This window comes from Podarcis filfolensis (genome assembly GCF_964270895.1).
Source record: "Podarcis filfolensis genome assembly, chromosome: 5".
Lineage (NCBI taxonomy): Eukaryota > Metazoa > Chordata > Lepidosauria > Squamata > Lacertidae > Podarcis > Podarcis filfolensis.
This window is the reverse complement of record NC_139608.1, coordinates 10,459,439-10,487,088: the sequence shown is the minus strand read 5'-3', so window position 1 is coordinate 10,487,088 and position 27,650 is coordinate 10,459,439. Positions and strand designations below refer to the sequence as shown.

At 44.5% G+C, this 27,650-nt stretch overlaps 1 protein-coding gene and 1 long non-coding RNA gene across 8 annotated transcripts in view; one reads left to right on the top strand and one right to left on the bottom strand.

The window, feature by feature from the left end:
- PEX5L (peroxisomal biogenesis factor 5 like) overlaps positions 1–27,650 on the bottom strand; it is a 168,836-nt gene that overhangs the window by 12,191 nt on the left and 128,995 nt on the right. For 5 of the 7 annotated variants that reach the window (XM_083613274.1, XM_083613276.1, XM_083613277.1 and 2 more), the window contains 4 exons: positions 23,004–23,213; positions 19,897–20,023; positions 17,471–17,579; positions 9,981–10,076 (listed from right to left, as the gene is read on the bottom strand). In XM_083613274.1, coding sequence (XP_083469400.1) covers positions 9,981–10,076; positions 17,471–17,579; positions 19,897–20,023; positions 23,004–23,213 — 542 coding nt within the window. The remainder of the gene's footprint in view (positions 1–9,980; positions 10,077–17,470; positions 17,580–19,896; positions 20,024–23,003; positions 23,214–27,650) is intronic. The other 2 variants (XM_083613278.1, XM_083613280.1) reach the window with 1 other exon arrangement.
- LOC310762501 lies at positions 9–3,808 on the top strand. The gene is made up of 2 exons (XR_014548034.1): positions 9–268; positions 3,233–3,808. It is a non-coding gene; the product is annotated as an uncharacterized lncRNA (long non-coding RNA).

Genomic DNA, 27,650 nt, shown 5'->3' with positions numbered 1-27,650 from the left:
TAGGGAGAGGATAAATCAAAAGGAAAACAAGAAAAGCAGGATTTAAAAGAGGAAGAAAAAAGTGTGTGTGTGAGAGAAAAACATCTTTCAGCTTCACAGCATCTTCTGTTTTCGTTTTTTCTGTTTCCAAAACTGCAAACTCTGAATACCTAATGCCTCCAGCTGATCTTGGTGGATATTCATCCCAGGCCACCTGTTTAAAATGGCAAATAAAAATGTAAAGTAATGCTGATGACTACCTGTTGATGAGAGGGCAGAAGTCTTTCAGGTGAGCAGTCAAGGAAGGAAGAATTGAACATTACCAAGCCTGAACATTTGCATACACAGTACAGTCACCAATGGATGATTTCCCAATGCATTTTAAAAAATTATATCTACAGTGTTCATGACAGCACATCTGACTCTCCCCTCCACCCTCATTTTTTCATCGCTGCAGCCTTACAAAATAGAAACAAAACAAGGTCTTGCAGCACCATAAAAAGGAACATACAGTCTATTTTGTTACATGCATAAGTCAATGAAAGTTTATACCATAACAAATTTGTTAATGTAGGCACCACAAACTATTTTTTTAAATTTTTCTTCAACAGCAGAGTAACAGAACAACTGCTCTGGAAAGCTTTATGAATGAAGTAGGTTGGGCAGGGAGAATGTGACTGGCCTACTGTAACCCAAACAGCTTCATGAGGAGGGATATGAACCCAGTTCCAGCCCAAGGCTTTAGCCACTATGTAATGCTGGCTTTCACCTTTTTTCACTCCATGCACCTTAATGAAATGCCACGCTGCAAGCTCTGAGGCTGTGTCTTTGTCACCTCTAGTTTTGCCTTGCGATTCAAGCCTGGGATGCATGAATCTGGCCATTTCAGTGCCTCACTTTCCCAGTCTTAAATTCATCTACCCACATTTCCAAATCCATCTGCACTGTCCTCATGAAAATCCATCAAAGCAAATTTCTCATAATGTGGACATTTGGCCAAATATACATAAATTTAGCAAATGCTGCTAAGTAATATTCCTTAGTATAATGTAGGGTTGCCATATGTCTGGATATACTGTAGTCAGAAGCAGTGCCTGGGCAGAAAGCGGCAAAATGTCTAGGAAAATCCGGATGTATGGCAACCTATGTTGGTAGTAGCGTTTTTGCTTATTTTTCTTTAAAATAGCTCAAAAACGTCAATCCTGCCAAAAAAAACTCAACAATTTTGCCCCCCGAAAAGTTCTATATCATGCATTTTTGTATGTTCTCTTTGCTAATATATGCATGCTTATGCACACTTCACCCTAGAATCTTTGGTGATCACTCGTAGCTGAGTAAGATCGTCTTCCATAAACATGGTTTTAACAATGAGTCCGTAAGTGACTGTGGAGGCCAATTCTGGATCCACACGTCCTTCCACAGTGGGGACATTGGTTTCCGGGCGGGAGTTGATCACGGTGCGGATTTGAGTGTCTTCAAAACCCATGACCCCTTTGGTAAAGGCTGTTCTCTCTCACCCTAGTATACCCATTCTGGGACACGTTACTTGGCTGGAAAAATGGGGGGGTTGCAGGATGGCTGCGTATCATTTCGGGAAGTGCGAATTTGACCGTTAAATGTGAACTGAATTGAATTTCTCCCCCTTCTCCTTGATTGCTAATGTTCTTGGTGAGTCAGGGTATGCCTGAGTTTCGGGAGTGGGGAAGGGAATGAGAGGGAGTAGAACCTCCAGGATTCCTAAGAAGTGGGGAGGGGGTGGAATTAGTTGCTACTAAAATTCGGCTAAGTTGCTAGACTTATGTAACTTGGACTTTGCAACTCATAAGAAGTATCTAGAATCTAGAGGTAATTTAGCTCCGAACGCTACCAAACCGTAAAGGCAGGGCAGGCTCTGTCCGCCTGCTAGCGAACATGATTTGGTTTGAATTCACAGTCTGACAGTCCTCCCAGGGGCTTATCAAAGAGCAGTTTATATAAAACTGGACTATGCTCTCTGCACTTCCTCCTTAATAAAGTCCAAGCAATATAGTTTTATGTGGGCACTTTTGGGAACAACGTGAGGTTATTGTGTCTGTTGTCTGCTTAGCTCTGCTTCTTCTGGATGCAAAATGAAAAAGGCAAATCATAAACAGGATTGTCTTAAATCACCAGCCAGAGCCCCAGAAATAATCCATCAGCATTGTGGGTACTTAGAATTATAACTGCTTGCTAATTAAAGTTTGGCAATCGCAACAACCAGCATCCACAACACAAACACTTTGCTGGTTCAGCTAACATCCAGATTCCCTTAAAGATTCATCATGCTACATTTTGGGTCTGGGAGGGATGTTTTCACTTTGCTTTTGCTCTGGTTATTAGTGCAGCTGACGGCACATTAATTCCACGTACATTAATTCAATGGCTTATTTTAAAAGTAATCTGAGGTGCTTCCTTCCTTCCCTCCCCAGCCTTGATCTTGATGGGATTTGGTCCCCCTGCTGCAATTAGCGGTGGAAAAAAGCTGCCTGGAATTTTTGGAGGAAAAGGGTTTCAAATGTGCGTTAAAAGGCATAGTGTGTCTGCAGCCTTAGAGAGTTTAAAAATGCACACAACATAATATGATAAGATGCAAAGAGATGTTATACAGTGGTACCTCGGGTTACATACGCTTCAGGTTACATACGCTTCAGGTTACAGACTCCGCTAACCCAGAAATAGTGCTTCAGGTTAAGAACTTTGCTTCAGGATGAGAACAGAAATTGTGCTCCGGCGGCGCGGCAGCAGCAGCAGCAGGAGGCCCCATTAGCTAAAGTGGTGCTTCAGGTTAAGAACAGTTTCAGGTTAAGAACGGACCTCCGGAACGAATTAAGTACTTAACCTGAGGTACCACTGTATTGTGTATCTCAGCCTTGTCCAGCCTCATGTTTTCCAGCAGTTCTGGACTAAAACTAAAGTGGGCTGGGGCAAATGGAAATTATAGTCCAAAACATCTGAATAGCACCAGGTTGCTGAAGGCTGGCATACTTTGTAAACATAAAATAATATGTTAACATAGACAAGGATCTCTAGTTTTTCTTGACTGTCGGGACAGAGCCTTTAGAGTTATGAACAGTCAATAACCTGGTTCCTTTTCACATGGCATGTGAAACTCTCAGTTCTATCTAGCTCTGCAAGAGCCCTCTCAAAGTCCAGACTTGGCAAGGCGAATTCATTCAGATCTGCATATCCCCGTCGCGCCTATGCTAATTCACTGGGCACTTTGATTTAATTTCAGGGATATTCCATCCAAGCTGCACCACTAGAGCTGGATTCCGCTTCTCTTCTTTGATCCAGGAATAAACAGCCAACTGAAACAACTCCTCCGCAGAAGGGCAACTGGTCCGAGGTCTCTATAATTAATGTTTCTTCTCACATACTGGAGTTGGGTTTCTTTAGCCAAAAGACCTTTATCTTGCAGGCAGCATCTGTTCTCCGTGATGCAGGATTTGCTGTAGCTTAGCCTGCATTTTGCTGACAACAAAAATTAACTGTTACAGAGAATTCCATGAAATGCGAGTGCAGGGAAAGCTGCCCCCTTCTGAAAGCATCCTCCTCTGCATGCAAATTTACAAATAAATCTGGGGCAGGAGGAGGGCAGCAGACCATTCTCCATTCATGAAAACATACAGCAGTTGGTACAAAAAAAAAAAGAACCTCAAAGATCCTATGTGAGTAATATGCCGTAGAACCTATGTACCCGAAGAAAGATGGAGAGCTGTTTTTCGATTCATCTGTGCTCCTTGAATTGTGCATGGAATAGAACTGCTGAAATTATAAAGAGCATGTTCAAATAAATCCATTATCCTCTTGACCTTGTGATGTATGTAGCCTTTGAAGGTGGTGAGCTGCCTGGATCACGTCCAATTAATCTCGAGCTTTGCTAATATATTGACTACTAGCTGCTTTGCATTTAGCATTTCATGGGAATTTTAAGGAACAAAAAACACCCCCAGCACAGTCTTGAAATCTGTGGTTAAAATAAATGCCGTTTGGATAAGTTCAATCCATCACCTTGATTCAAAATGGTGTCCGTTTCCAAAAATGGACGCAAATCTACTCCTTGAACTCAGGAACAATCATGCAAAATTTGGTTAAAATCAGTTGCCTCTGGTATAACGCAAGATGTATGTTACACTTGGACACAGGCTAACCTGTTTAAGTCTACATAACACCGCATGCACTCAATCTTAAAACACTTATAAACTGCGGACAGAGCTTTTCCACCACACCTAGCAATATATTTTCTCTTCCTCACCCCCTGTTTTTTTTGCTCAACAGTCAGTCTGGATAAAGGTTCTGGTGCACTTGAAAGCTTGCACACTACTTTGTGACATTTTCCTCGGTTTTAATAAATGGATTATCATACTGCTGCTTTTGGATTTTTCTTTTCTTTTCAAATGGATCAGGGCAGCTACCCACAATTTTTATCTGGATTATGTCTGTTTCACAGAATCAGCATTCAAAGAAGCAAAGAATTTCTGGTTCAGCTGCTACATTCTACATACAAGGTTCTGGTTCACACATAACACTAAGTCACGGTATAATAAACTATGTATTAACCACAAGTCGTCCAACAGATCATCACAGTACACATGGCTTGCTTCTCAAGGTTGGTTTGTGTTCCAACTGCTCTTGCTTCAAATATTTGTAGTGTGGCAAATGACTGGGATAGGATGGTCAAAAAAACCATGGTTAAGGAAGAGTGTTGGACTCATGTGTAAAGCCAAGCCATAGCTAAAGCAAACCAAAGTTCACAAGTCAACAAACCATAGCTGCAGACTGTGGTTCATTAGCAGTAAAAAAAACACCACATAGCTAAGCTGCTGATTAGGGATCACAGATAACACTAAGCCAAGGTTTAATCAGCCATGGTTTATTGTCATATGCAAACCAGGCCAGTGTTTGTGCGTGTTGGGGGTGGGGGTGGTAGGACAAAGGGTACATGTCTCCCCATCTTAATTTGAGTGAAGGTGCTGAGACATGCCCTCCAACATCCAGCAGAGGAAAATCTTTCGGGGAGACGCTCCCACGCGAGTCATGTGACTCACATGAAAGCATGGTCCCCCAAAACACGTGTCTTTGGGGGGCTACATTCTCAACAGAGCCAGGTGACTCACGTTGAGTGCACTTCCCCCACAAAATGAGTGTCTTCTGAGGCCACCCTCTTGCAAGAGCCAAAATGAGACATTCTGGGATTCAATCAGAAGCACAAGTGGCTTCTGTAAATTTTGGGGTGTCCTGCTCAAATCAGGACAGTTGACGAGTATGTTGAGATGGCAGGAGGATATCATCTAAATAGGCCTAATCATCAGAAAACAATCAAATCATAGCCTTATTGCCCTTTCAGTCACACTGCAGTGGCAATTCAATACAGCTGATCTTCTTTTCATTTTACACCCCAAATTTAAGTAAGCTGTATTTTAATTACATTCCATAATAGCTGCTTCGCTCCCACCCCCCACCCACCCCTGGCCATAATATGAATATGTTTTAATTATCTCTCTAGGTGAAATGTTTTAGAGAAAGGATGCTATTAAAAAGAGTCTCTTTACTTTGTGCAGAATGTTTCATAATTGAAAAGCATAGCTGCCAGCATTAGGCATATTTGAAGCCTGAGTTTTATTCAAAAGAGAAATAAAGTCTCCTCCCCACTCCCTGCTAAATAGCCAGAAAACCCACAAAAATCGCATGATCTGTACTAGAAAACAAATTGTGGGTTTAAGGAATAATAAGAAAAAAGACTTAGCATTTATATAGCACATTTCAAATGTTCAAAGCACTTTGCAGGAATGGCTTCAATAACACCTTATTATTTTATTTATGATTCATAAAGCGCCATTACTCTGCATTAGTCTACTAGGAGCTGGCAGTGTAAATAATGCTTAACATGGCCCTGAAGCACAGGCAATGTATAAATGTCACTAGTAATAGGGCTGATCTGGACTGGGTTTGGATCTGCCCACCAAAATTGGAGGTGTGTGTATCAGTTCCACCCTCCTAAATGTCAGCTTCCCAGGGGAAAAAAGAACTCTGCAGCCTCCAAAGTGAAGCCCAGCAGATCCACAGTGCCTCAAGGTCCTATTGTGTTCCCAAAGACACTGTTGGGAACATAATGAGGTCTAGATGCTTTCACCTCTTCTCCCTGCCAGCTGTGCCACTTGGATGATTCAACAAGGACTAACACAAGGCAGTGCACAAGGTCCAGCATGCAATTCAATATTTGTTGGGAATGTTATGTACTGAAGTTCTCACCCTGGGCCAGCAGGGGGGATACTGTAGATAGTTCAGGTCCACATATGCAAATAAGGGATCGAAAGTGACGTTCAGTGATTGGATAGTTACAGAAAATGGTTACTGTTGCCTTCTAGTGGAGCTCTATATAAGCAGGCTGGCTGAACCCTTCAGTTCAGTTCTGTTCTGGCCTGTGAATAAACAAGAGCTGTTTGAAGAATCTCTGTGTCGTCTGATATGTTCACCCACAACTTGGCAGGGAATATCAAAGAGCCATTGTACACAGAAAGCTAGCATGTCAGGGAGAAGGCTATGCAGACCACCTTTCCTGAAAAGCTACTTTTCCAAAGGCATTGCGGGCACTTCAATCATGTGACACCCAGTGACAGGCAGCAGAGCCAGACCAGAGTCTGGTGATGCAGTCCCTCAGAATTGCACTCAACAAATTTGGGGGTTTCCTAACAACACACACCCAACAACAGAAACTGGTGTAACAACTGATTTCTGAGTAAATGAATTTCAAGAAAAGCTGTGCATCTACTACTGTGTTTAAGCCTGTGACATCTTTATGTTTAAGTAATAATAATAATAATAATAATAATAATAATAATAATCTATTATTTATACCCCGCCCATCTGGCTGGGTTTCCCCAGCCACTCTGGGCGGCTTCCAACAGAATATTAAAATACAATAGTCTATTAAACATTAAAAGTTTCCCTAAACAGAGCTGCCTTCAGATGTCTTCTAAAAGTCTGGTAGTTGTTTTTCTCTTTGACATCTGGTGGGAGGGCGTTCCACAGGACGGGTGCCACTACCGAGAAGGCCCTCTGTCTGGTTCCCTGTAACTTGGCTTCTTGCAGTGAGGGAACCGCCAGAAGGCCCTCGGTGCTGGACCTCAGCGTCCGGGCAGAACGATGTGGGTGGAGATGCTCCTTCAGGTATACTGGACCGGGGCTGTTTAGGGCTTTAAAGGTCAGCACCAACACTTTGAATTGTGCTTGGAAACATACTGAGAGTTAACTTATAAGTTAACTTCTACCTGAAAGAACCCATCTCTTGACCCAACCTTGTTTCAACCAACTCTCTATCTTTTTTGTAAATAAAACTGTTCTTCTTTGATCAACTCCTTCCTGAGACACTCTGAACTGATGTTTCCCTCACATAAGACAAGGCAAGATAGCCTGTGGTAAATTGTAGAAATCAATTTAATTGTCGTACCGCGCAGTGGGTCTGCTATATTTAATTGGGGGCAGTTAGTGGGGTCAGTCTGCTACATATTCCATGCCCACTTGCATTCTAAAGTGTTACAACAACAAAAAAATTTCCTTCCAGTAGCACCTTAAAGACCAACTAAGTTAGTTCTTGGTATGAGCTTTCGTGTGCATGCACTCTTCTTCAGATACACTGAAACAGAAGTTGCCAGATCCTTCTATATAGTGAGAAGGTGGGGAGGGGTATTACTCAGAAGGGTGGTGGGAATGGGTGGTTGGCAGATAGCTGTGATGAGCCTGTTGACGACTCTTAACGACTGCAATAGGTCTTACAGGAAAAAGCAAGGGGTGAGAAGGTGAAAAATGGCTTTGTCATGTATAATGAGATAAGAATCCAATGTCTTTGTTCAGACCAGGTCTCTCCATGTTACAGTCCTTTACAGACTGTAAAGTGTTACAGTCCTTGAAGCGCTGTCACAAACAGTTCTGAATATGGAAACAGCTGCCCAAGGCCTGTGCGAATTGCTGAGAGTTTTAGTCTTAGTCAATGCTCCGACTTAACTGCCTAGGTTATGCCTTATGCTTTTCTGAAAATGTCTCCCTAGGCACAGTCCAGATCTCTTAGTGGCCAGGCCCAGCCTTTTTGCATTGAACAGGGACATTGTCCTGATCCCACTTAGGTCCCTGAAAATAGTACAGTAAAAATTCATCCCGAGCCACATATAAGCTGCTAAATCATTTCACGTTGTGCTAAAAGAAAGCCCAGCTTTGGAGTATCAGGGATGCTGTCAATCAAGGGGAATGTGAATAGAATGGCAAAGATCTTGGAGGAAAGGCTGAAGGCAGATTGGCAGAAGAAGATTGGGAAAACAGAGCCACAACACCATCTCTCAGTCTTTTGGAATCAAGCTGGAGATAAACAAGCAAATGCAATTGCATAAAAATGAGAGAACAGCAGTTCTTCCTCACCTAGATTTGCAGCCGTTGGTTGGGATAAATGGTTTTACTACATGCTGCTAATACAAGAGACTTCTGGCTGAGCTCCTGAGACCACACACAAAATAAACTTATCTTTCAAGGCTCCTTCCCAAATTCAATTTCAAGGGAGGATTTGGAGCAGATCTGTAGTCTGACATTGGTTGTCAGTACCGATATTTTTTGTGCTGGGGTGTGTGTGCCTGGGGTAGGGCACCCTTTGTAAATGCGAAACAAAAGAATGTGAGATCCAAATACAGTGGTACCTCGGGTTAAGTACTTAATTTGTTCCGGAGGGCCGTTCTTAATCTGAAACTGTTCTTAACCTGAAGCACCACTTAAGCTAATGGGGCCTTCTGCTGCTGCCGCGCCGCCAGAGCCCAATTTCTGTTCTTATCCTGAAGCAAAGTTCTTAACCTGAAACACTATTTCTGGGTTAGCGGAGTGTGTAACCTGAAGCATATGTAACCTGAAACGTATGTAACCCGAGGTACCACTGTATCCCAACACAGCAAGGGAAACCTGTGTGTATAACCAGGGTCCGAATTGCACAGCTGATTTGAGTTTCTCTCTATTTGCATCAACCTCGTGATCCTCACCAGGGACTCACACTGAACTGGCTGGGTGCATGTTTCAATGGATGTGTGTGTGTGTGTGTGTGTGTGTGTGTGTGTAAGCTTCGTTCCCCCTCTTCTCTCTTGCTTGTGCAATTCTCGTTGCCCATTCTCTCTGGGCACTTCCAGACGGTTGATATTTTCGAGTGGGATTTAATCGCATACTGACGAAGAGAGGTTACACAATTATAGTTGATTTGGTTCTCTTGCACAACCAACTCTCCCCACCCCCCCCAGCTTACAAAAAAACAGACTTTGTAATAAGGAAAGTAAAGGGAGAACATATTCGAAATGGGGGTGACAATTCCTCCATGTGAGGTTTGAGGTTTTGTACAATCCAGCAGTATAAAAACTTTATGAAATGAATAAATACACTTTAAAAATCAAATAACTTCTCGCAAACAAATCAGAATGAACGCTCACTAAACAGGTAACATTGCCTAAAAGGTCCAAGCTGTGGAGGAAGCAAGTTTGTTGTGCAAAAGCTCCACCCAAACTTTAATTGTGCAACCTGAACTTTGTAAAATGTGATGGGATCTCAAAAATTTTTTGCAACGGTCTGAAACCACCCTTCCACTGATTGGGGGGGGGTCTAGTAACCTGCTGTGAGAAACACCTGAAATTAGGTCTTTTGCTCACCTAGTTACACATATGTTTTTTGAATATTTACCCTAGACTCAGATGAATGACTAGCAAGACCACTCCCGTGCTTTAAACTGTTTATGCTAGAAGCTCCCCTCTGGTGGCACTCCTAAGCGCATCTACTTGAAACCATGTCACAGAGAAACATGCTGAGGATCACGCCATTATTTTTCCAATGGAAACACAATCACTTTAGCTCCATTTAGCTCAAATTGCCTAATGCCAGGTTGTGCTTTTGTTGCATTAAACAAAAGGCTGCTTTGCTAGATCGACTTCAGGTGGGACATTTTCCAAGACGTCAAACAATACCTCAACAGCTGCTTTCGCTCTTTCAAATTCCTCCTCCATAGAATGATTTCGTGAGAGGAGGGCACCTCCCCAACGTTGCTCTTTGGTTGATCGTGCCTAAAAGAAAAAGTAAAATAAAATGCAGTAAGCACAGAACATTATTTGCTGAGAGTCAACGTCGTGCATTAAGAGCCAGCACAGCCAGACGTATATCCATAATGTATATTTAATGCAAATGGCTTCTCCCACAAAAAAACCCCTCTGGGAACTGGAGTTTACCCCTGACATCTGGATTGTTCCTCAGTCCTGCCTCCTGCTTTGTCCTTTAGTGTATTATTTATTTAAGCAACTTTTTAAACAAAACCGTTCTCTATGCAGTGCACATAAAACTGTAGTTCCGACTGTTAGAATTCCTGCTCCATGACTGCAGTCATGGGATTGTTGTCTTTCACATGACAGTATATGTTTTGACTCCACAGAGTGGGAAGTGACGAAGACAGGATGTTTGCGTTATTGTGTTCCGTGAAGTGGGACTATTGTGCTTTGTCTTTTCCTCTTTGCTGTCTGATGCTAGAGAGAGAGGGAGCAATGCCGCAGTGCTCCATGTGTTTATATGTAAATAAAGTAGATTAGCCAAAATGCTGAGTTGTTGAGGTCTGTCATGTGCAAGTTGCACAAACTCTGCGGATCCCTAAGTGTGCCGGTGTCGGTTGGCATCGGTCGCTGTGACGTTCGGGCTGAAGAAAGCTTATGAAGCTCCCGAACGATCCACCAGGAGGGAAGGAACATGCCAGTCGGGCATGTGTCTCTGCCAGGGTCCTACTTGAGTGTAGGCTGAATTCCTGACACTGACATGTCCAAAGGCTTCTGGTCCCTGGCTCACCTCAGCTGCCCATGGCCCAACCCTGAAATTGTGAGAGAAGATTTTGAGTAGGTAATTAGCCCAGAAGGAAAACCTTCAGCCCCAGGTGGCTACTCTTTTGCTCCTGATCATAGGCTCATGTCATGGACTGGCTGGAGAGGAGCAGTGGGAGGTACCAGTTAGAGAACCCCCAGGCGATAAAGTCTCAGAGCCAGGGGGTGGGTGGTGGGATGGCGATATGTGGTCAGAGGGAGAAGAGGGAGCAGATTGCGAGAAGGAGATGTCGGAAGCTGAAGAGGCATCAGGGTTTAGTGAACAAGCTGAAGCTGGGGCAGAGAGCACTCCAGAACCTAGAGGCAGAAGAGGAGGGGAGTCAGGAGACTAAGACAAACTGCTGAAGAATCCAGGGAATCTCCCCCTCCTGCTGTGACCAGCTCCCCTTCCCCCTGGTCTCCCAAGACACACAGAGAAATGAAAGGAGCAGAAGAGAGATCGGTTGCACACAGACACAGTCTTGGAAAAACTCCTGGAAAGGAGGGGACTTAGGCAGCTGTGGGAAGAACCTTCAGTCCTCACAACTGCCACACTGGGAAGAGTTGCTGAGATCACTAAGCCTGCACTGTTTTGGTTTCCTTGAATAAAGAGTTAACTTCGCTGACGCCGGCGATTTTCAATTGCTGATCTTCACTTGACGCCATTTCCTGAGAGCTCCTTTCAGACAAAAAAGTCAACAAACCCTCAGCAGAGGGGAACATGCATGATGTCATTCAGCCCTCAATATTCAACAGAAGCCCACTGATATTTAAAGACTGTCTACTGCAGATGCTATCCTGTCTGCTGCAGTTGTCACCCCATTACAAAATCTAGAAGAGTTTCAGCAACCTGGTGCTCTCCAGATATTTTGTGCTACAACTGTCATCAGCCCCAGCTAGCGTGGCCATGCACTTGTTCAATTCTTACCAGTCAGATAATCCTTTCAAAAAATGACAAAACCAACCGAGGTAGACACGTGGAAGTGCTTGGAATAAATTTGTTCACTTAAATGAAGTTTCCTAAGCTGTTTCAAGAATCTCTGAATTACACCTGAAAGTAGTTCCCAAAATTGCCAGGTGAACTAAAGGTGCATTAGGTTTACTCTGGAGTAGAACTTTGAACAATTTCAAGTTTATCTGCTCCACCCTGTAAGAGACCTGGTCTCTTAGCTTTCAGTAAATAAAGAAAAGTAAGACAACTGGACTCCTATAAGTTATAAAGCAAAACATAGTGGAGTGTTCCAAGGTTTATTAGGCAGATCCAGAGGTGCTGCTGTTGCTAAGGGTACTTAACCACTTAGTCATTATTGCTAAGCAATCAGAAGGAAGGGATAGGAGGAACTTCCTGTATCTTCCCTGCAACTGAAAAGTATACAAATAAGAACTAATTGAATGCTGCCTTGTGCCTTTAACAGTTGTGTGCCTGGCACAAATTAAGCAATGTTTTCTAGTATGGAAATACTAGAATCATAGCTTCACTAACTGAAATTATGTCCAACAGAGATCACATTCTTTGTGTGTGGTCCCTGATTTAGTTGTTGACCCTATACTTCAGCCCAGCAGCTGGTAACACTCAGAATACCGAAGTAAAACTTTTCTGCTGATTAATTATTTTATGAATTAAAAAGTTCACTTGGGTGAACTTGGACTCGTTCATTTTTGGTACAGGATGAACTTGAACTAGTTCATCTTAACGTTCCAAGCACCTGAGCTTGCTTGATGGAGCAAAGTTTTTGCATTTGCTTTCCATTTCGCCTGAACAGGAGTGATTTGTCATTTCTCTGCTATTCTTGGCTGCTTCCTTTGTTCAGCTTCCTTCCCAGTATTCTCCCCATGGGGAAAGTACAATGCAAGTTTATAAGCACCCTTTCATGAAAAAACTTCTGAATTCATGATCACAGTGAAAAGAAACATCCTCTTTCACTGGGAGGAAAAATAGTGCAATGACCTAAAAAGCCTCGATTCTGCTAAGCTCCTGACTCCACACTTGTCTGAGGTTAAACTCATTAGCCAGATGCCTGCCCAACAGCAGATCACAACAGCTTCCACTTACATAATTATGCATTATTATTATTATTATTATTATCCTTGGGGGTTATTCAATTGCAATGAGCTGTTTTCATGCTGGCTATAATTTCTGTTGCATTAAAATGAGTCCAGACTGATTTTGGGGGGAGGTGGGGGGTAGGAGGTGTCCATCAACCTTGCACTGAACAGTACTGGAAAAGGAAGTGGTCAGAGGATGTTAAGGTTACCAATGTACATGCAATGCAATCCCCACTAGGATCACTTTAAAGTCCAGTACTATATGTGTCTACCCAGATGTAAGCCCATTGAGCTCAGGGGGACTTACTCCCAGGTAAGCATGTCTGAAATTATAGTCTCAGAGTAAAATGGCTTTGCAGCATGAACGTATAAGCAAAGCATACAGTGTGTTGAGCAGGTTATCTAAGATCCATAATCTGAAAGCTGAGGACATCTGGTGTTTGCATGGTTTTGGTTCTCCCGCGGAACATAGAATTGGCAGAGAATTAAGCTCAGGCACGACACTGACACCTTTCCTTTACAAAATGATGGCATGAGCTCTCTTTATGCATGCCCATCACATTTGGCCAGTCTGCTCCTCGCCACTGCACAGGTTAAATATGGGTAACCTTGACACAGGGCATTGGAGAGGAACGAGACAGTTGGTGCAGTATAATGACTAAAAGACTGAGCTACAAATTAGGAAGTCCCTGGTTCATATCTTGTCTCTGCCCTGACCTCATTAGGTGGCCATAGGCAAGCCAGTCTCTTTCAGCTTCAGTCACCCCCCATCCACCGCACAACATGGGAGATAATATATAGAACTGTAAAGTATTATTGAGAGGAGCATAGATGGTGGCCATGTGTTCTGTGTCAGACTTAGGGCTTTTATGGAAAGAGAAGGAGGGGACAGAGCTTCACTGAGCTCTATGGGACTTCCCACAGGGGATATGATGGATCATGTCTTTGTAAATGATAAAGGACAAATCAGTAGTTGAGTACATGGTGGGGCAGAGCTGTGAAGCTACCTTCTTGACACCAGAACTGTTGCTTACCCAGATGGGCCAGTGGCAGGGCAGAGGGGCCAATAAGTCAAGGTTGTGTGAGTGCATCAGTGGGAACAATCTGGTGCTCCCGTTGGAGCACTTATGGGGCCCAGACCTTACTACTATCTGTCCCTTCCTAGTGATGTTGGTGTCAGGACAGCAGCTATGTAGCTCTACCACAACACTACATGCCACCGCAATTATTTCCATGCTCTTTCCAAGTTGCTTAAAAGACAGAACGGGAGGATGACATGCTTGGATTTCCTTGTTCCAGTAATCTAAGCAAGATGTGGAATCTCTGAGCATTGTGAGGAATGAATGGGAAAGAGGATCTCCAAGGAATCACACATGCGGAACTGTGGAATTTTTGACAAGATGAACTCTAGCACTTAGCTCAGCTGCCCCCAACCACCCATGCTGGCTGGGGCTGATGGGAATTGTAGTCCAAAGTAGATGGGGGGGCACCATGTTGAGGAAGTCTGGATTAGGTACATGACAGACGCATGAGCTTGGAGACCGTAGTTAAATATGAAGGGCATGATTTGCTTTGTGCATGCAGACGAACAATCTGAGAAACAGAGACCCTGAGAGCATCATTTAAAGTGTTTCTAAGCAGCCAAGATGTCAGAGAATCTTTTCAGTTACGCAACGGAAGCTGCGAAGTTCGAATCTGTCACAGCAACACCATATTGTGGGTGCCAGATATAGCAGCCCCTGTCTCACTCCAAAGGAAAAGGCTGCAATTCCCTTCACGGTTGGGCAGTTTAAATCCCACAGAGATAAATAGCATTTAACCAGCATGGACAGCATTACAGCCTGGCAGCCTGACCCTTTGCATGTGGACTCAGCAGTAAATCCCACAGAGTTCAGTGGGGCTTACTTCCGAGTTATAACCTTACTGAGTCACAACTAGGGCTGGCATCTGATAAGCAATACTTGGATTAAAATCCTTTTGATAATAATCTATTAGATGTTAATATTAATTTAAACGTTCCTGGCATTTTAAACTGCTAAGATTAATAAAAATCCTCAAGATTCAATATGAGGGCCTTTTGAAGATTTGAAAAAGGAAGCATGGTAGGTGTTAAAAGATGGTCAAATTGCCCAACAAACTAGATATGGTCTGTTTTTGTCTTTACACTGGGATTTTGGTGCCTGGGGAGGTGAGGTTTAGTTCCCCTAAGGGGGAATTGTTCCCCCCACTCCATGGCTAAGGGGCGGGGTAGGCAAATCTGTCAGTTTCAGTTTCTATCAGTTCCTAATTTTTTCCATTCTTACATTGAATTTGCCACATTTCTGCATGATTCTGTGCTAGTGACAAGAGAAGGCTACATTCCCCTTAAATAAACAGGACAAAACAACAACAACAACCCATTCCCTGAACTTAGAGAAAGCTCCCTTCCGGGTGTCTGAGCAGATTTTCTACCTGCAGATCTGAATACAGTGGTACCTCAGGTTAAGTACTTAATTCGTTCTGGATTTCCGTTCTTAACCTGAAACTGTTCTTAACCTGAAGCACCACTTTAGCTAATGGGGCCTCCTGCTGCTGCTGTGCCACCAGAGCAAGATTTCTGTTCTTATCCTGAAGCAAAGTTCTTAACCTGAAGCATTATTTCTGGTCTGTAACCTGAAGCGTATGTAACCCGAGGTACCACTGTATGTGAATTTTTCAAAAGAGCATATGGAATGCCTTTCTGTGAGTCATGTACAGATACAAAAAGGAGGAAAGGCCTAGAATTATCCAGGAACTATCCCAGGAACTATTCACCTGGAACTATCCCAGAATGCTTCTGTTGTGCAACCTCACAAGGTTATTGTAAGGGGGGGGGGGAAGGGAGGGTGAAGAACCGCGTATACCACTGTGAGCTCTTTGGAGCAGAGATGGGATATGAATGCACAATAAATAAATATATATATTTAAAAAAAGAGAGAGTAGAAGTCCACTCCACTCCTCTGTGTGATGGCACAGCTGGTCACCCAGGTTTGTCTGTGCTGTCCTTGGCCATGCTGTGCTGTGACCATCAGGTGCTTGGACCTGTATGATAAGCAGGCTGAATTTTAGTTCTATTAAAAGCAATAAAATCTCACCACGGCCCTTAAAATGAATTTAAGTACCTGACGTTAAAAAGCTTACCACTTAGGAAATGGGCCAATGTTTTGGTTACGCGGTCTTTTCTTATTTCTTCTGCTTTTTAGTGCTCTCTCTCTCTTTTTTTTTTACTGCAGTATCAATCTTCCAGCACGTCTGCAAGAGCCGAGCTGCAGTCACTCTGATTTATGCCCATAAGAGTATTTATGGCAAGGAAGTGTTGTGTCAAAAAATCTCATGTTTTTCCAACAGCCAACTGGTGATAATCTCTCCCCCCCCCACCTTGCAATTGACTTTCCAGAGCCTTATGTGAAGCAGCACACGAATGATAGAAGCAACAACAAACTGGCAAATCCTGGTCATCTGTAGGATTCATGTCACGGAGAGATGGTCCTAAGTCTCCTCCTTCTAACATAAAAGGTAAAGGTAAAGGACCCCTGACAGTTAAGTCCAGTCGCGAACGACTCTGGGGTTGCGGCGTTCATCTCGCTTTACTGGCCGAGGGAGCTGGCGTGTGTCCACAGACAGTTTTTCCAGGTCATGTGGCCAGCATGACTAAGCTGCTTCTGGCGAAACCAGAGCAGCGCACGGAAATGACGTTTACCTTCCCGCCAGAGTGGTACCTATTTATCTACTTGCGCTTTGACGTGCTTTCAAACTGCTAGGTTGGCAGGAGCTGGGACCGAACAACAGGAGCTCACCCCGTTGCAGGGATTCGAACCGCCGACCTTCTGATCGGCAAGCCCTAGGCTCAGTGGTTTACATAGTGGGTGGCCCAAAGATCTGATCTCACCTCCCATGGTTTTGGTGGCAGTAGCAAAGAGAACAAAAATTAAAGTAGGCACTGGGGTGGGCAGAAAGGGGATGCAAATCCCTTTGCTCCCCAGTCATCAGACTGATCATTTGATGTCTGGAAGGGCGGATTAATTCCCTCTTCTGCTTATCTGTGCCAATCAGCTGAGGGTGTGCGTGCTTGCCTGACAGTGCACAGATCCCGTGTGTGTATTGTATATATTCATGTATGCATATGAGAGTATTCTCAGGGGAGGGAGGGTGGCCACACACACTGCTGGCATGTGTGCCCAGAAGAGTTGTTCAGGGGGTGCCACCAGACCAAAGAACATTTCACCACCCGCTACGCTAATGTTTGCCCCAACATACTTTCTCCCTCTGAATTCCTATAAATCCCCAGAAATTAAAATGATTATTGATACAACGTACCTTTTACTAATGGTCAACTAACTAAGCATGGATGTTATTATACTCCCTCTGCTTAGAGCAGAGAGAAGGCAGAGGGAGTGATGTGCTGAAATCCATTCCCCCGCCAAAGAAATAAATTTAGCTGCTTTTCTCCAATTGGGGCTGATGGGAGTTGTAGTCCAAAGCAGCTGGAGGGCACCAGCTTGGAAAAGCCTTCCTTGAACGCAGAACTTGTCCAAATGACGCTGACCTCTTACCTTTGGTGCAAGTGCAGGAGCAGGCGCTAATTCTATATCCGAGGCTGAGTCAGATTCCAGTGCGGTCTTGACAGTGGCCAGCTCTGACTGGGACCTGTTCTCAGCAGACCTAAGGGAGGGAAAGCATTTGTAGATCCTGTCACTGCAACAACGGCAGAGCAGATGCATTCGGGACAAAAGCACACAGAGTCTTGCCTACATCATAGGATGCATGCTTCATGATCCTAAAGGACCCCTGACGATTAGGTCCAGTTGTGGCTGACTCTGGGGTTGCGGTGCTCATCTCGCTTTATTGGCCAAGGGAGCCAGCATACAGCATGACTAAGCCGCTTCTGGTGAACCAGAGCAGCGCACGGAAATGCCGTTTACCTTCCCGCCAGAGCAGTACCCATTTATCTACTTGCCCTTTGACGTACTTTGGAACTGCTAGGTTGTCAGGAGCAGGGACTGAGCAATGGGAGCTCACCCCGTTGCGGGGATTCGAACCGCCGACTTTCAGATCGGCAAGTCCTAGGCTCTGTGGTTTAACCCACAGTGCCACCTGCGTCCTAGGCATGTGCAAAACAGTGAATAGAGGAAGAAAAGCCAGTGATATGATTGCTTTTGGCACAACTCGTTATAATTCCCAGGCTTGTGGCAAGAGAAAAATGGTTCTGTCCTCACAGGTGTTGTAGAAGTTGTAGCGAGGAGCAACAGTAGTGTTTCTGTGAAAGTGAGCAAAGTCAGTAGCAAAGGTGGGGTTTTTGTTTAGTTTTAAGAAAAGCTTTTTGAGGTCGCTTCCGCATCATATGCTTAAAGCAATCTTTCATCAATTTAAGAGTCATGGCTTTCCCCAAAGAACCCTAGAAACTATAGTTTGTTAAGGCTGCTGAGAGTTGCTGTTGTTGTTTAGTCGTTTAGTCGTGTCCAACTCTTCGTAACCCCCTGGACCAGAGCACGCCAGGCACGCCTGTCTTCCACTGCCTCCCGCAGTTTGGTCAAACTCATGCTGGTAGCTTCAGGAACACTGTCCAACCATCTCGTCCTCTGTCGTCTCCTTCTCCTTGTGCCCTCCATCTTTCCCAACATCAGGGTCTTTTCCAGGGAGTCTTCTCTTCTCATGAGCTGGCCAAAGTACTGGAGCTTCAGCTTCAGGATCTGTCCTTCCAGTGAGCACTCAGGGCTGATTTCCTTCAGAATGGAGAGGTTTGATCTTCTTGCAGTCCATGGGATTCTCAAGAGTCTCCTCCAGCACCATAATTCAAAAGCATCAATTCTTCGGCAACCAGCCTTCTTTATGGTCCAGCTTTCACTTCCGAGAGTTGCTAAGAGACCCTTAACAAACTACAGTTCCCAGGATACTGGGGCAGAGGGAAACCATGACTCTTAAAGTGGTATAAGAGTGCATTAAACGTACAGCGCGGGCGTGAACTTAAATGCAATTCAATTAGGAATAATGCCCAAAACATTGAACGCTATCGTAAAGTTGTCCCTTTTGCTGCTGTGAGGCTTGCTCCAGTGATCTCTTTGCAAGCACCATTTCATTTCCTAGGAAAGAGTGCTTGCAAAATCTGAAAGCAGCAGATGGATATCTTCGCCCTCCTGCCTCTGGGAATAGTAATGCCAAGAAAGTCATGGGAGCATGATGAATTGGCCATCCCTGCCATTAATACATGACAGTTTGCTATCCTTTAATGGTAGCTCTGCTAGCTAATATGGTTGCAGGACTGAATTCTAATTGTTGGCACTGTAAACAAGCCAAGGGATGGTTTTTCCATATGTACTGGGAATGCCCAGAGGTAAAGGAATTCTGGAATAAAATCCTAAAGGTTATTAATGAAATTTTTAAAGTGAAGCTTTCAATAGACTTTGATTTCATGACAATGGGTATACTTGGAAACACAGCTATAGAGAAAGGTGACCAGTGTACCTTCAAAGCTATGATATTAGCGGGAAAGGCAATGATAGCTTTAGGTTGGAAAGACAGAGGAAAAAAGGACAGTTGAGGCATGGAATAGTTATTTGTTTGAACTTATTCAGTCGGACATTGTCGCAGTCATGTCACAGGAAACAACGTGGAAGGTCAAGTCCACCATGATAAGGAACAGATGGAACCCCGATCTTCAATGGATAAAAACTACTGGAACAAAAGGCGTTCGGTGGAAACTAAAGACGCTATGCCCATGGCTGAGGATAATAGTTTGAACCCTTCCAAGGGATATGGGGGTGGGGGGAGGGAGGGAAAGGAAAAAATTGTACGGGAAATTTAAAATTGGAACGAGATAATATAATGTATGTAAAAATCCCGAACTTGAACAAAACATTAAACAATAATAAAAATAAAATAATAATAATTGTAGCTCTGAACGTGCTGCCCAAGGCAGGATGCTTCACCCTGCACAACAGCAGGGCCGGCCCTGCTGCAAAAGCTGGTACGTATGTTTTACCATAGAAATTCTTTTGATGGAGCTCTAGTAGATGAAGGTTTTCTCTCAGGTGCTGGGAAGCCTTTGCTGGCTCTGTCTCCATGAAACTTCACATCATCCCATTTCTCTAGCTGCGCCTGGATATTGACTGAGAAGGAGAAAAGAAAACAAGATCTCTCGCAAGGGCTCAGGAATACATTGCTTTCATTCCAGAGCCAAACAAGTTCAGGGAGGAAACAGTCACTCTGAGGAGCTAAAAAATAAATCTCATCCATCCCAAGCTATATGCTGCTCTTATTGTTATCAGTGTTGTTACAGCTAAGGACAAGACGAGCTTGAGAGCCAACAATACATTTGCACAAATGGTCACATTTCACACAGGCATGACACTTCGGGAAATCACTGCGACTTTGCTAAAGGTCATTTCATTCAAAATAGCTTTTGCACCTGCCACTTTCCTAAGCGAGGGGGAAGATTTACAGGGACAGTTTCCTTGTGAGGAGAGAGGACTGGAGACATGTGTGTGTTTTGTTGCATCTGTCTCTTTTACAAAAATTGGGTTTAACTCAAAAGCCTCTCCTACTTTCAGCACCCTTTCTTGCATGCTGAGAAGCTGGGGAGCATTTTGATGATGATGATGATGTATGTGAATATGAACAACATGCAACAACAACCACACTCCCAGGAATACCAATGTTCTAGTGGTTGTCGTTTTTTTAACCAGCAGAATGCATAGTGAAGGGAATTTTGTTTGTTTGTTCTCACTCTTAACTGGCTTTGTGATACCCTAATACAGTCGTACCTTGCATCCTGAACGCCGTGGTACTCAGACATTTTCGCTCCCGAATGCCGCAAACCCGGTAGTGAGTGTTCTGGTTTGCGAATGTTCTTTGGAACCCGAACATCTGATGGGGCTTCTGTGGCTTCCGATTGGCTGCAGGAACTTCCTTCAGCCAATCAGAAGCCATGCTTTGGTTTCCGAATATTTTGGAAGTCGAATGGACTTCTGGAACAGATTCCATTCAACTTCCAAGGTACGACTGCATTGCTCTGAAGCCATTCAGAGTGAGGGCGATACTTCCTGCCCTCATTTTTAAGCCCGGTAACGCTAACTAGGATTCATGGAAGCATGACAAGGAAAATGGTGAGGCATGGCAGGGGCTAGTTCTATAAATTCTCCCTAGGATGGCTCCAATTTCAAGCCAGAAATTACAAAGCAAATTGGGACAGAGACATACAACCGCAACCCCAATGTGATACCAGCTCCAACACCCTCAAATGCCTATCAGAGACCTTTTAGCAACGTTTCCCAGCTCAGTTCCCAAATTCTAGAGTGTTTCTATGCAGGCCTTGCCTTGAGGGTAGGTGTGAGGGGAGGCAAGTACCTTCCAAGGTGTCCAGCTTTTAAAGAACTAGGGCAGCACAGCAGGTATTGGCAGAAAACCATTCCAAGCAGAAAGGAAAGCTAAAGAAAAAGTGCAACTATATGAAAAAGAGTTCTAGGGCCAAGCTAGCGCTGTGACCAGCTGTTTCCAAATAAAGGCCTGGAGGAATTGAACTGGATGTCTGCTGTGCAGCTAGCAGAATCACAGAGTTGGAAGGGATCCCAAGGGTCATCTAGTCCAATCCCATGCAATGCAGGAATCAATGCAGAAAGTACTCTTCTTCCAACTAAGTAGGGATCTTTGTGTCATTACACCTGCACCATGCATTTAAGGAATTAGCACACCACTTTAACAATCATGGTCCCCCGCCCCCAAATCCTGGCAAGTGTCGTTTGTAAAGGGTGCTGAGAGTGCGGCCTAGGACCCACGTATCTACGGAACCGCCTCCCCTGGTATGCCCCGCGGAGGACCTTAAGGTCCACAAATGACAACACTTTGGAGGTCCCAAGTTGCAAGGTGGTTAAATGGGTCTCATAGATTGGTTTCAACTAGGGCCAGGGCCTTTTCAGTACTGGCCCCGGCTTAGTGGAACACTCTGTCAAAAGAGAGTAGGGCCCTGCAGGACTTGACATCTTTCCGCAGGGCCTGCAAGACAGAGCTGTTCCGCCTGGCCTTTGGTTTGGACTCAGTCTGACCCTTATGTTTCCCTCCCCTTACGGTTTTGATCTATGGGCTACTTTTAAAATGAGGCTGCATTTTAAATTGCATTTTAACCTGTATTTTAAATTGGTCCCCCCCATTATGTTTTTATTGTAATTTTATTGGTGTTAGCCGCCCTGAGCCCGGCTCTGGCCAGGGAGGGCGGGGTATAAATTAAATCTATTATTATTATTAATGCCCAGAGTTTTCCGAGAAGAGGGATTCATCATGGAATTGTAGCTCTGTGAGCAGAGCAATAGGGGTCTCATAAGAACTCTCAGCCCCACAAACTTCAGCTCTCATGATTCTTTGGGGAAAGCCATACTTGATCAAAGTGGTACAATACTGCTTTAATATATGGTGTGGATGAGGCCATAGAGCAGGAGGGCGCACTGCAGACCGTACAGTCTAAGGTCCCCAGCTCAATGCAGGGAATCCAGAGCATAAGTGTCCCTAATAGATGGCTATCCACTCTCTGCTTCAAGACCTCCAGTCTACCATCCCCATGTTCTGATTCCTGTGGTACCTCGGGTTAAGTACTTAATTCGTTCTGGAGGTCCGTTCTTAACCTGAAACTGTTCTTAACCTGAAGCAGCACTTTAGCTAATGGGGCCTCCGGCTGCTGTCGCGCCGCCGGAGCACGATTTCTGTTCTCATCCCGAAGCAAAGTTCTTAACCCAAGGTAATATTTCTGGGTTAGCAGAGTCTGTAACCTGAAGCGTCTGTAACCTGAAGCGTATGTAACCCGAGGTACCACTGTATCAGGCTTAGCAATTGCAGGGGCTTCCTACTACTCACTAACCAGAGGGCTCAACATCACGTACCACTATTGCATGCCCTCCAGCTACTCAGTTGTAGTTCAGCAACATCTGGATGGCCAAAGGTACCCCACATCTGCATGCAATGGGTAGCTCGCCAGGCTGTGTTCCAGCCTGGCTTCCTGAAGCCCAAGCCCTGCAGTCAAGCAAGGCCTCAAAGAGTGAGGGAAAAGCAAAGCATGTGAAAATGGGGAAGCTGTAGCTGGTGATCGAAGATGCTAAGTACCTAAATCCAATGACGACTTCTCGGGAGCTCTGGCAGGCTGGATTTTCTGCTCAGCATCCACACTGATAAGGTCTGGATTGTCTGCCTTTTTCCTGTGAGTTGAAGCCTTCAAGCTTTCCCCTCTTGAGGAATTCTCCAACTTTTTCACTTTGTTTTGGGTTTGGGAGACTGGTTCGCTCAGGTCCAAGAGATCCAGCCCTGTAGACAAAACTATCGCAGGCCCAACATAATGAAACCGTTTTAAGCACTCACTTTCATTGGATGTTGCATTTCCAGCGTCTTAAGAAGAAATGTGTTAAGGGTAAATCAAATTCTCAGACCTTAGAGCAAGTCAAGCTATATGTGACACACAGGTGAGTGGGGATTACACATCTCCTGTATTTGGACTGGGTGGTCTGCCCTGTCCAAATTGAAAGGACAATAAGGGTGTGCTTATGTATCACATCTAATATGACTTCACAGCTAATAGCAGCTCCTTGGGGACAATTTACACCAGGGGATCAATTTTGCAGGGTTTGTGTGTGTGTTAAGGGCTAAATCCTTCTCCCTATTCTGATTCAAATCTGCTGCTTCTCTGGCTCCTGTTACCTAAAATGCTGCTTTGATTTTCCACAAGTATCACTAAAGTGTCAAACAATGTGATCAGCCAAACCATATGGAATACCATTTAACGCGGTACTGTTTTTAACACTTGATTGGGAGCTGCCCAGAGTGGCTGGGGAAACTCAGCCAGATGGGCGGGGTATAAATAATAAAGCATTATTATTATTATTATTATTATTATTATTATTATTATTATTAAGCTCTCCTGAGTCTGTACTGGTGCAGTGAAGGATTACTTTTCCCTGGCATGAAAAGTTCCCTGCATGGAGAAAATAAACATACCACGAAGCAAGGTTCCATGCGTCTGCACACGACGCTTCCACTTTCATTTGTTTCTTAAAAAGTGGAACATCCAAACATGTAATCCCTCTCTAGCTGCCTAAAGTGGAAGAGTGAAACCATATGCTTTTTCTGCACATGTAGACTGGAAATTAGGCAGAGGAATTATAGCTTGGTGCAGGTGTGGAGCTGCAGCCACAATCATTCTTCCATTTGCACTAACAACCATGCCAGACTCCAGCATTTTATATATTTGGGTGGCGAGGTACACCCATGGGCAACACACCTTCAGTGTGCCCTGAAAGTTGCCACCTTTTCCACCATGGTCCACCTGTTTACCTATGGACCCAATCCATGCTACTGGCCAGAAGGAAGGGACAAGGCAAGTGGAGGCTGCTGTCCTTTCTGCTGCTTCCTGTCTTTTCCTGAGTCCCTGGAAGCAGAAGGGGAGCCAAGAAGCAATGGCAAAAAGGAGGAGGAAGGGCTGGACTGGGGAACTCCAGGGGGTCAGCAATGAGATCCCTGTTGAGGGGTCAGCAGGTGTCTGATGTTACCAACCACTGACATCAGCCTTGATTATCAATCCATTTCTCTTGCAGTTAGTTTGTGTTTCCATATCAAGGATTAGCAGTGGAGGGGTTTGGAGTTCAAAATGAATTGGAAAATATCGTTGTAAAAACACTGCACTGTTAATGAGACTCGAGGGCTCGTTAAGAAACAGTTATTAGATTCCATATGACAATAGGAATGATTGTGAGCATTGTGTTTAATTAAATCTTGCATTTTCTGCATATTGTTTTAGGGGAGTGCATTAATTTGGGATGCAGATATACATAATCAGCCGGCCCGATGTCAGAATTGGGGTATTTAGCAATTTGAGTTGATGCATGTTTTAACCTTGGATTTTCCTGTCTCCTCCATTGGAATTGTTTGTGTTTCTTTTATACATTGGGTGTTTTTGGTTAAAAAAATGTAAAAACAACTCAGAAATCTTTGGGCATGATCACTTTTAAGACACAATAACTCCAGTGGAAGAGTATGAGGCAGTGTTGTCTAAACTTTTTTCAAAGAGAGCCAGATTTGATGAAGTGAAGGGCCGTGAGGGCCGACCAAAGGGCCAACCGAAGCTGTTGACCTTTTTTAGGATTAAAGTTGTTGAGGGTTTTTTGGGGATTTTTACCGCAGGAAACAAACTGCCACAGGGGCCAGATTAAACCAACCAGCGGACCAGACTCTTAGCAGGTTTTGAATAAACATACACAAATTTAGTGATTGATAACATGGTAGATAGATAATATAAGGACTGATATAATTTTATAATATGCAGAGAATAACATGTGCTGAGAAATCAGAGAGAGGAGCTGAGGGAAGTCTTGGGGGGGGGAGGGTTTGATGGGGAATGGGGAAAAAGGGGGAAAATAATGAAAAGGATATGTTTTGATACACTGTTATGTTGAAATTGTTAATAATATAATAATAATAAACCAACTGGTGGGCCGGATTAGGCCTCTGAAACAGACTTTGAACATGCCTGGTATAAGGCATGTGGTTAACTTTGCTATTGAAATCAGTGAGACCTACGAAGGCTTAACTTTGGCTGACCTTTCCCGTTGGGTTGCACCATAGCACCATAGCAGTAGAGCATCCGATTTGCATGCAGAAGAGCCGAGGTTCAGTTCCTGGCATCTCCAGGCAGGGCTGAGTGACTCCACTAGCACTGCCTGAGATCTGAAGAGACGCTGCTAATAGACAATACTGAGCTAGATGAAGCAAAGGTCTGACCCTGGCAGCTTCCTGTATTCCTATGAAACCTCTGTGGCCTCAGTTTTAAGGAGATACCAAATTCTGTTTGTCATTTGAAGGCATGCTCAACAACAGTATTTTCGTTTTGTTTGCTGTGCAGATTGTGCACTTTCACAAACAGCTTCATGTGATGCCCATTCTGTGAACACCAGTACTCTGGTCCAATAAGGAGGATCTGACCACATGTAACCAATGTGGATGAAGATATTCATGAGCATTCTCATCACCTGTTTGCCCCACTGCTTTTCTCTGGGGAAACCCGATCTTTAGTGCTAAATTGGAACAAACAGCAATTAAGTGGGGTAGGAGAGCTTAAAGGGGGAAAAAAGACAATATATTTCACATCTGGCAACCAGTGAACCCCTTTGGTTTCAGATAGTACATGGGTAGATGAGTCTATAAAGCCAATTTTTTAATAACTCTGGAAGCGTATGAAAAATTGTGTGCTGGGCTTTTTAGACTCATACCCATGTTCTATCTAAAACCCAAGGGGTACATTGGTTGTCAGATGTGATTCCCCCCCCCCAGCTCTCCTACCCCACTAACTGGGTTTTCCATGGATTGCTGTTTTTTCCGATTTAGCTCTAAAAAGCGGGTTTTCCAATGTGGCAAGGCAAATGGAGAACTGCTGGGACTCATGCCGAGTAAGCACGAGATGAGCGGGAAACCACTCGGATCCATGCTTCCTAGGTACAGGACAAACAGAAAGGTGGATGAGCCCTAGGTCCCAAGCAACTGAATGGATGCATCTTGTGACACAGAGGGTGATATGTTATACGGTGGTTCCGCTCCTTTCTCCTGGGCCGTGTCCAGAAAGTGGTGTTGGGGGATGAGTGTTCAGACCCCTGGGCTCTCACTTGTGGGGTGCCTCAGGGTTCCGTCCTCTCCCCCATGCTTTTTAATATCTATATGAAGCCGCTGGGAGAGATCATCAGGGGGTTTGGGCTGGGTGTTCATCAGTATGCAGATGACACCCAGCTCTACCTCTCCTTTAAATCAGAACCAGCGAAGGCGGTGAAGGTCCTGTGTGAGTACCTGGAGGCGGTTGGAGGATGGATGGTGGCTAACAGATTGAGGTTGAATCCTGACAAGACAGAAGTACTGTTTTGGGGGGACAGGGGGCGGGTGGGTGTGGGGGATTCCCTGGTCCTGAATGGGGTAACTGTGCCCCTGAAGGATCAGGTGCGCAGCCTGGGAGTCATTTTGGACTCACAGCTGTCCATGGAGGCGCAGGTTAATTCTGTGTCCAGGGTGGCTGTCTACCAGCTTCACCTGGTATGCAGGCTAAGACCCTACCTGCCCGCAGACTGTCTCGCCAGAGTGGTGCATGCTCTAGTTATCTCCCGCTTGAACTACTGCAATGCGCTCTACGTGGGGCTACCTTTGAAGGTGACCTGGAAACTGCAATTAATCCAGAATGCGGCAGCTAGACTGGTGACTGGGACTGGCCGCCGGGACCACATAACACCAGTCCTGAGAGATCTGCATTGGCTCCCAGTATGTTTCCGAGCACAATTCAAAGTGTTGGTGCTGACCTTCAAAACCCTAAACGGCCTCAGTCCTGTATACCTGAAGGAGCGTCTCCACCCCCATCGTTCAGCCCGGACACTGAGATCCAGCACCGAGGGCCTTCTGGTGGTTCCCTCACTGCGAGAAGTGAGGTTGCAGGGAACCAGACAGAGGGCATTCTTGGTGGTGGCGCCCGCCCTGTGGAACACCCTCCCTTCAAATGTGAAGGAAATAAGCAGCTATCCTGTCTGTAAAAGACATCTGAAGGCAACCCTATTATTATTATTATTATTATTATTATTATTATTATATGCACCCTCACGCCTGTAAATAACTAGAGTAGAATTGTAGCCCTTCACTGAAATCCTAAACAAAACGACTGGAATGCATTCCCCAGTGGGACTTGTTTTTAAACAGCTGTGTTTCTAAGCAAGCATCACTAAGTAAGCAAGT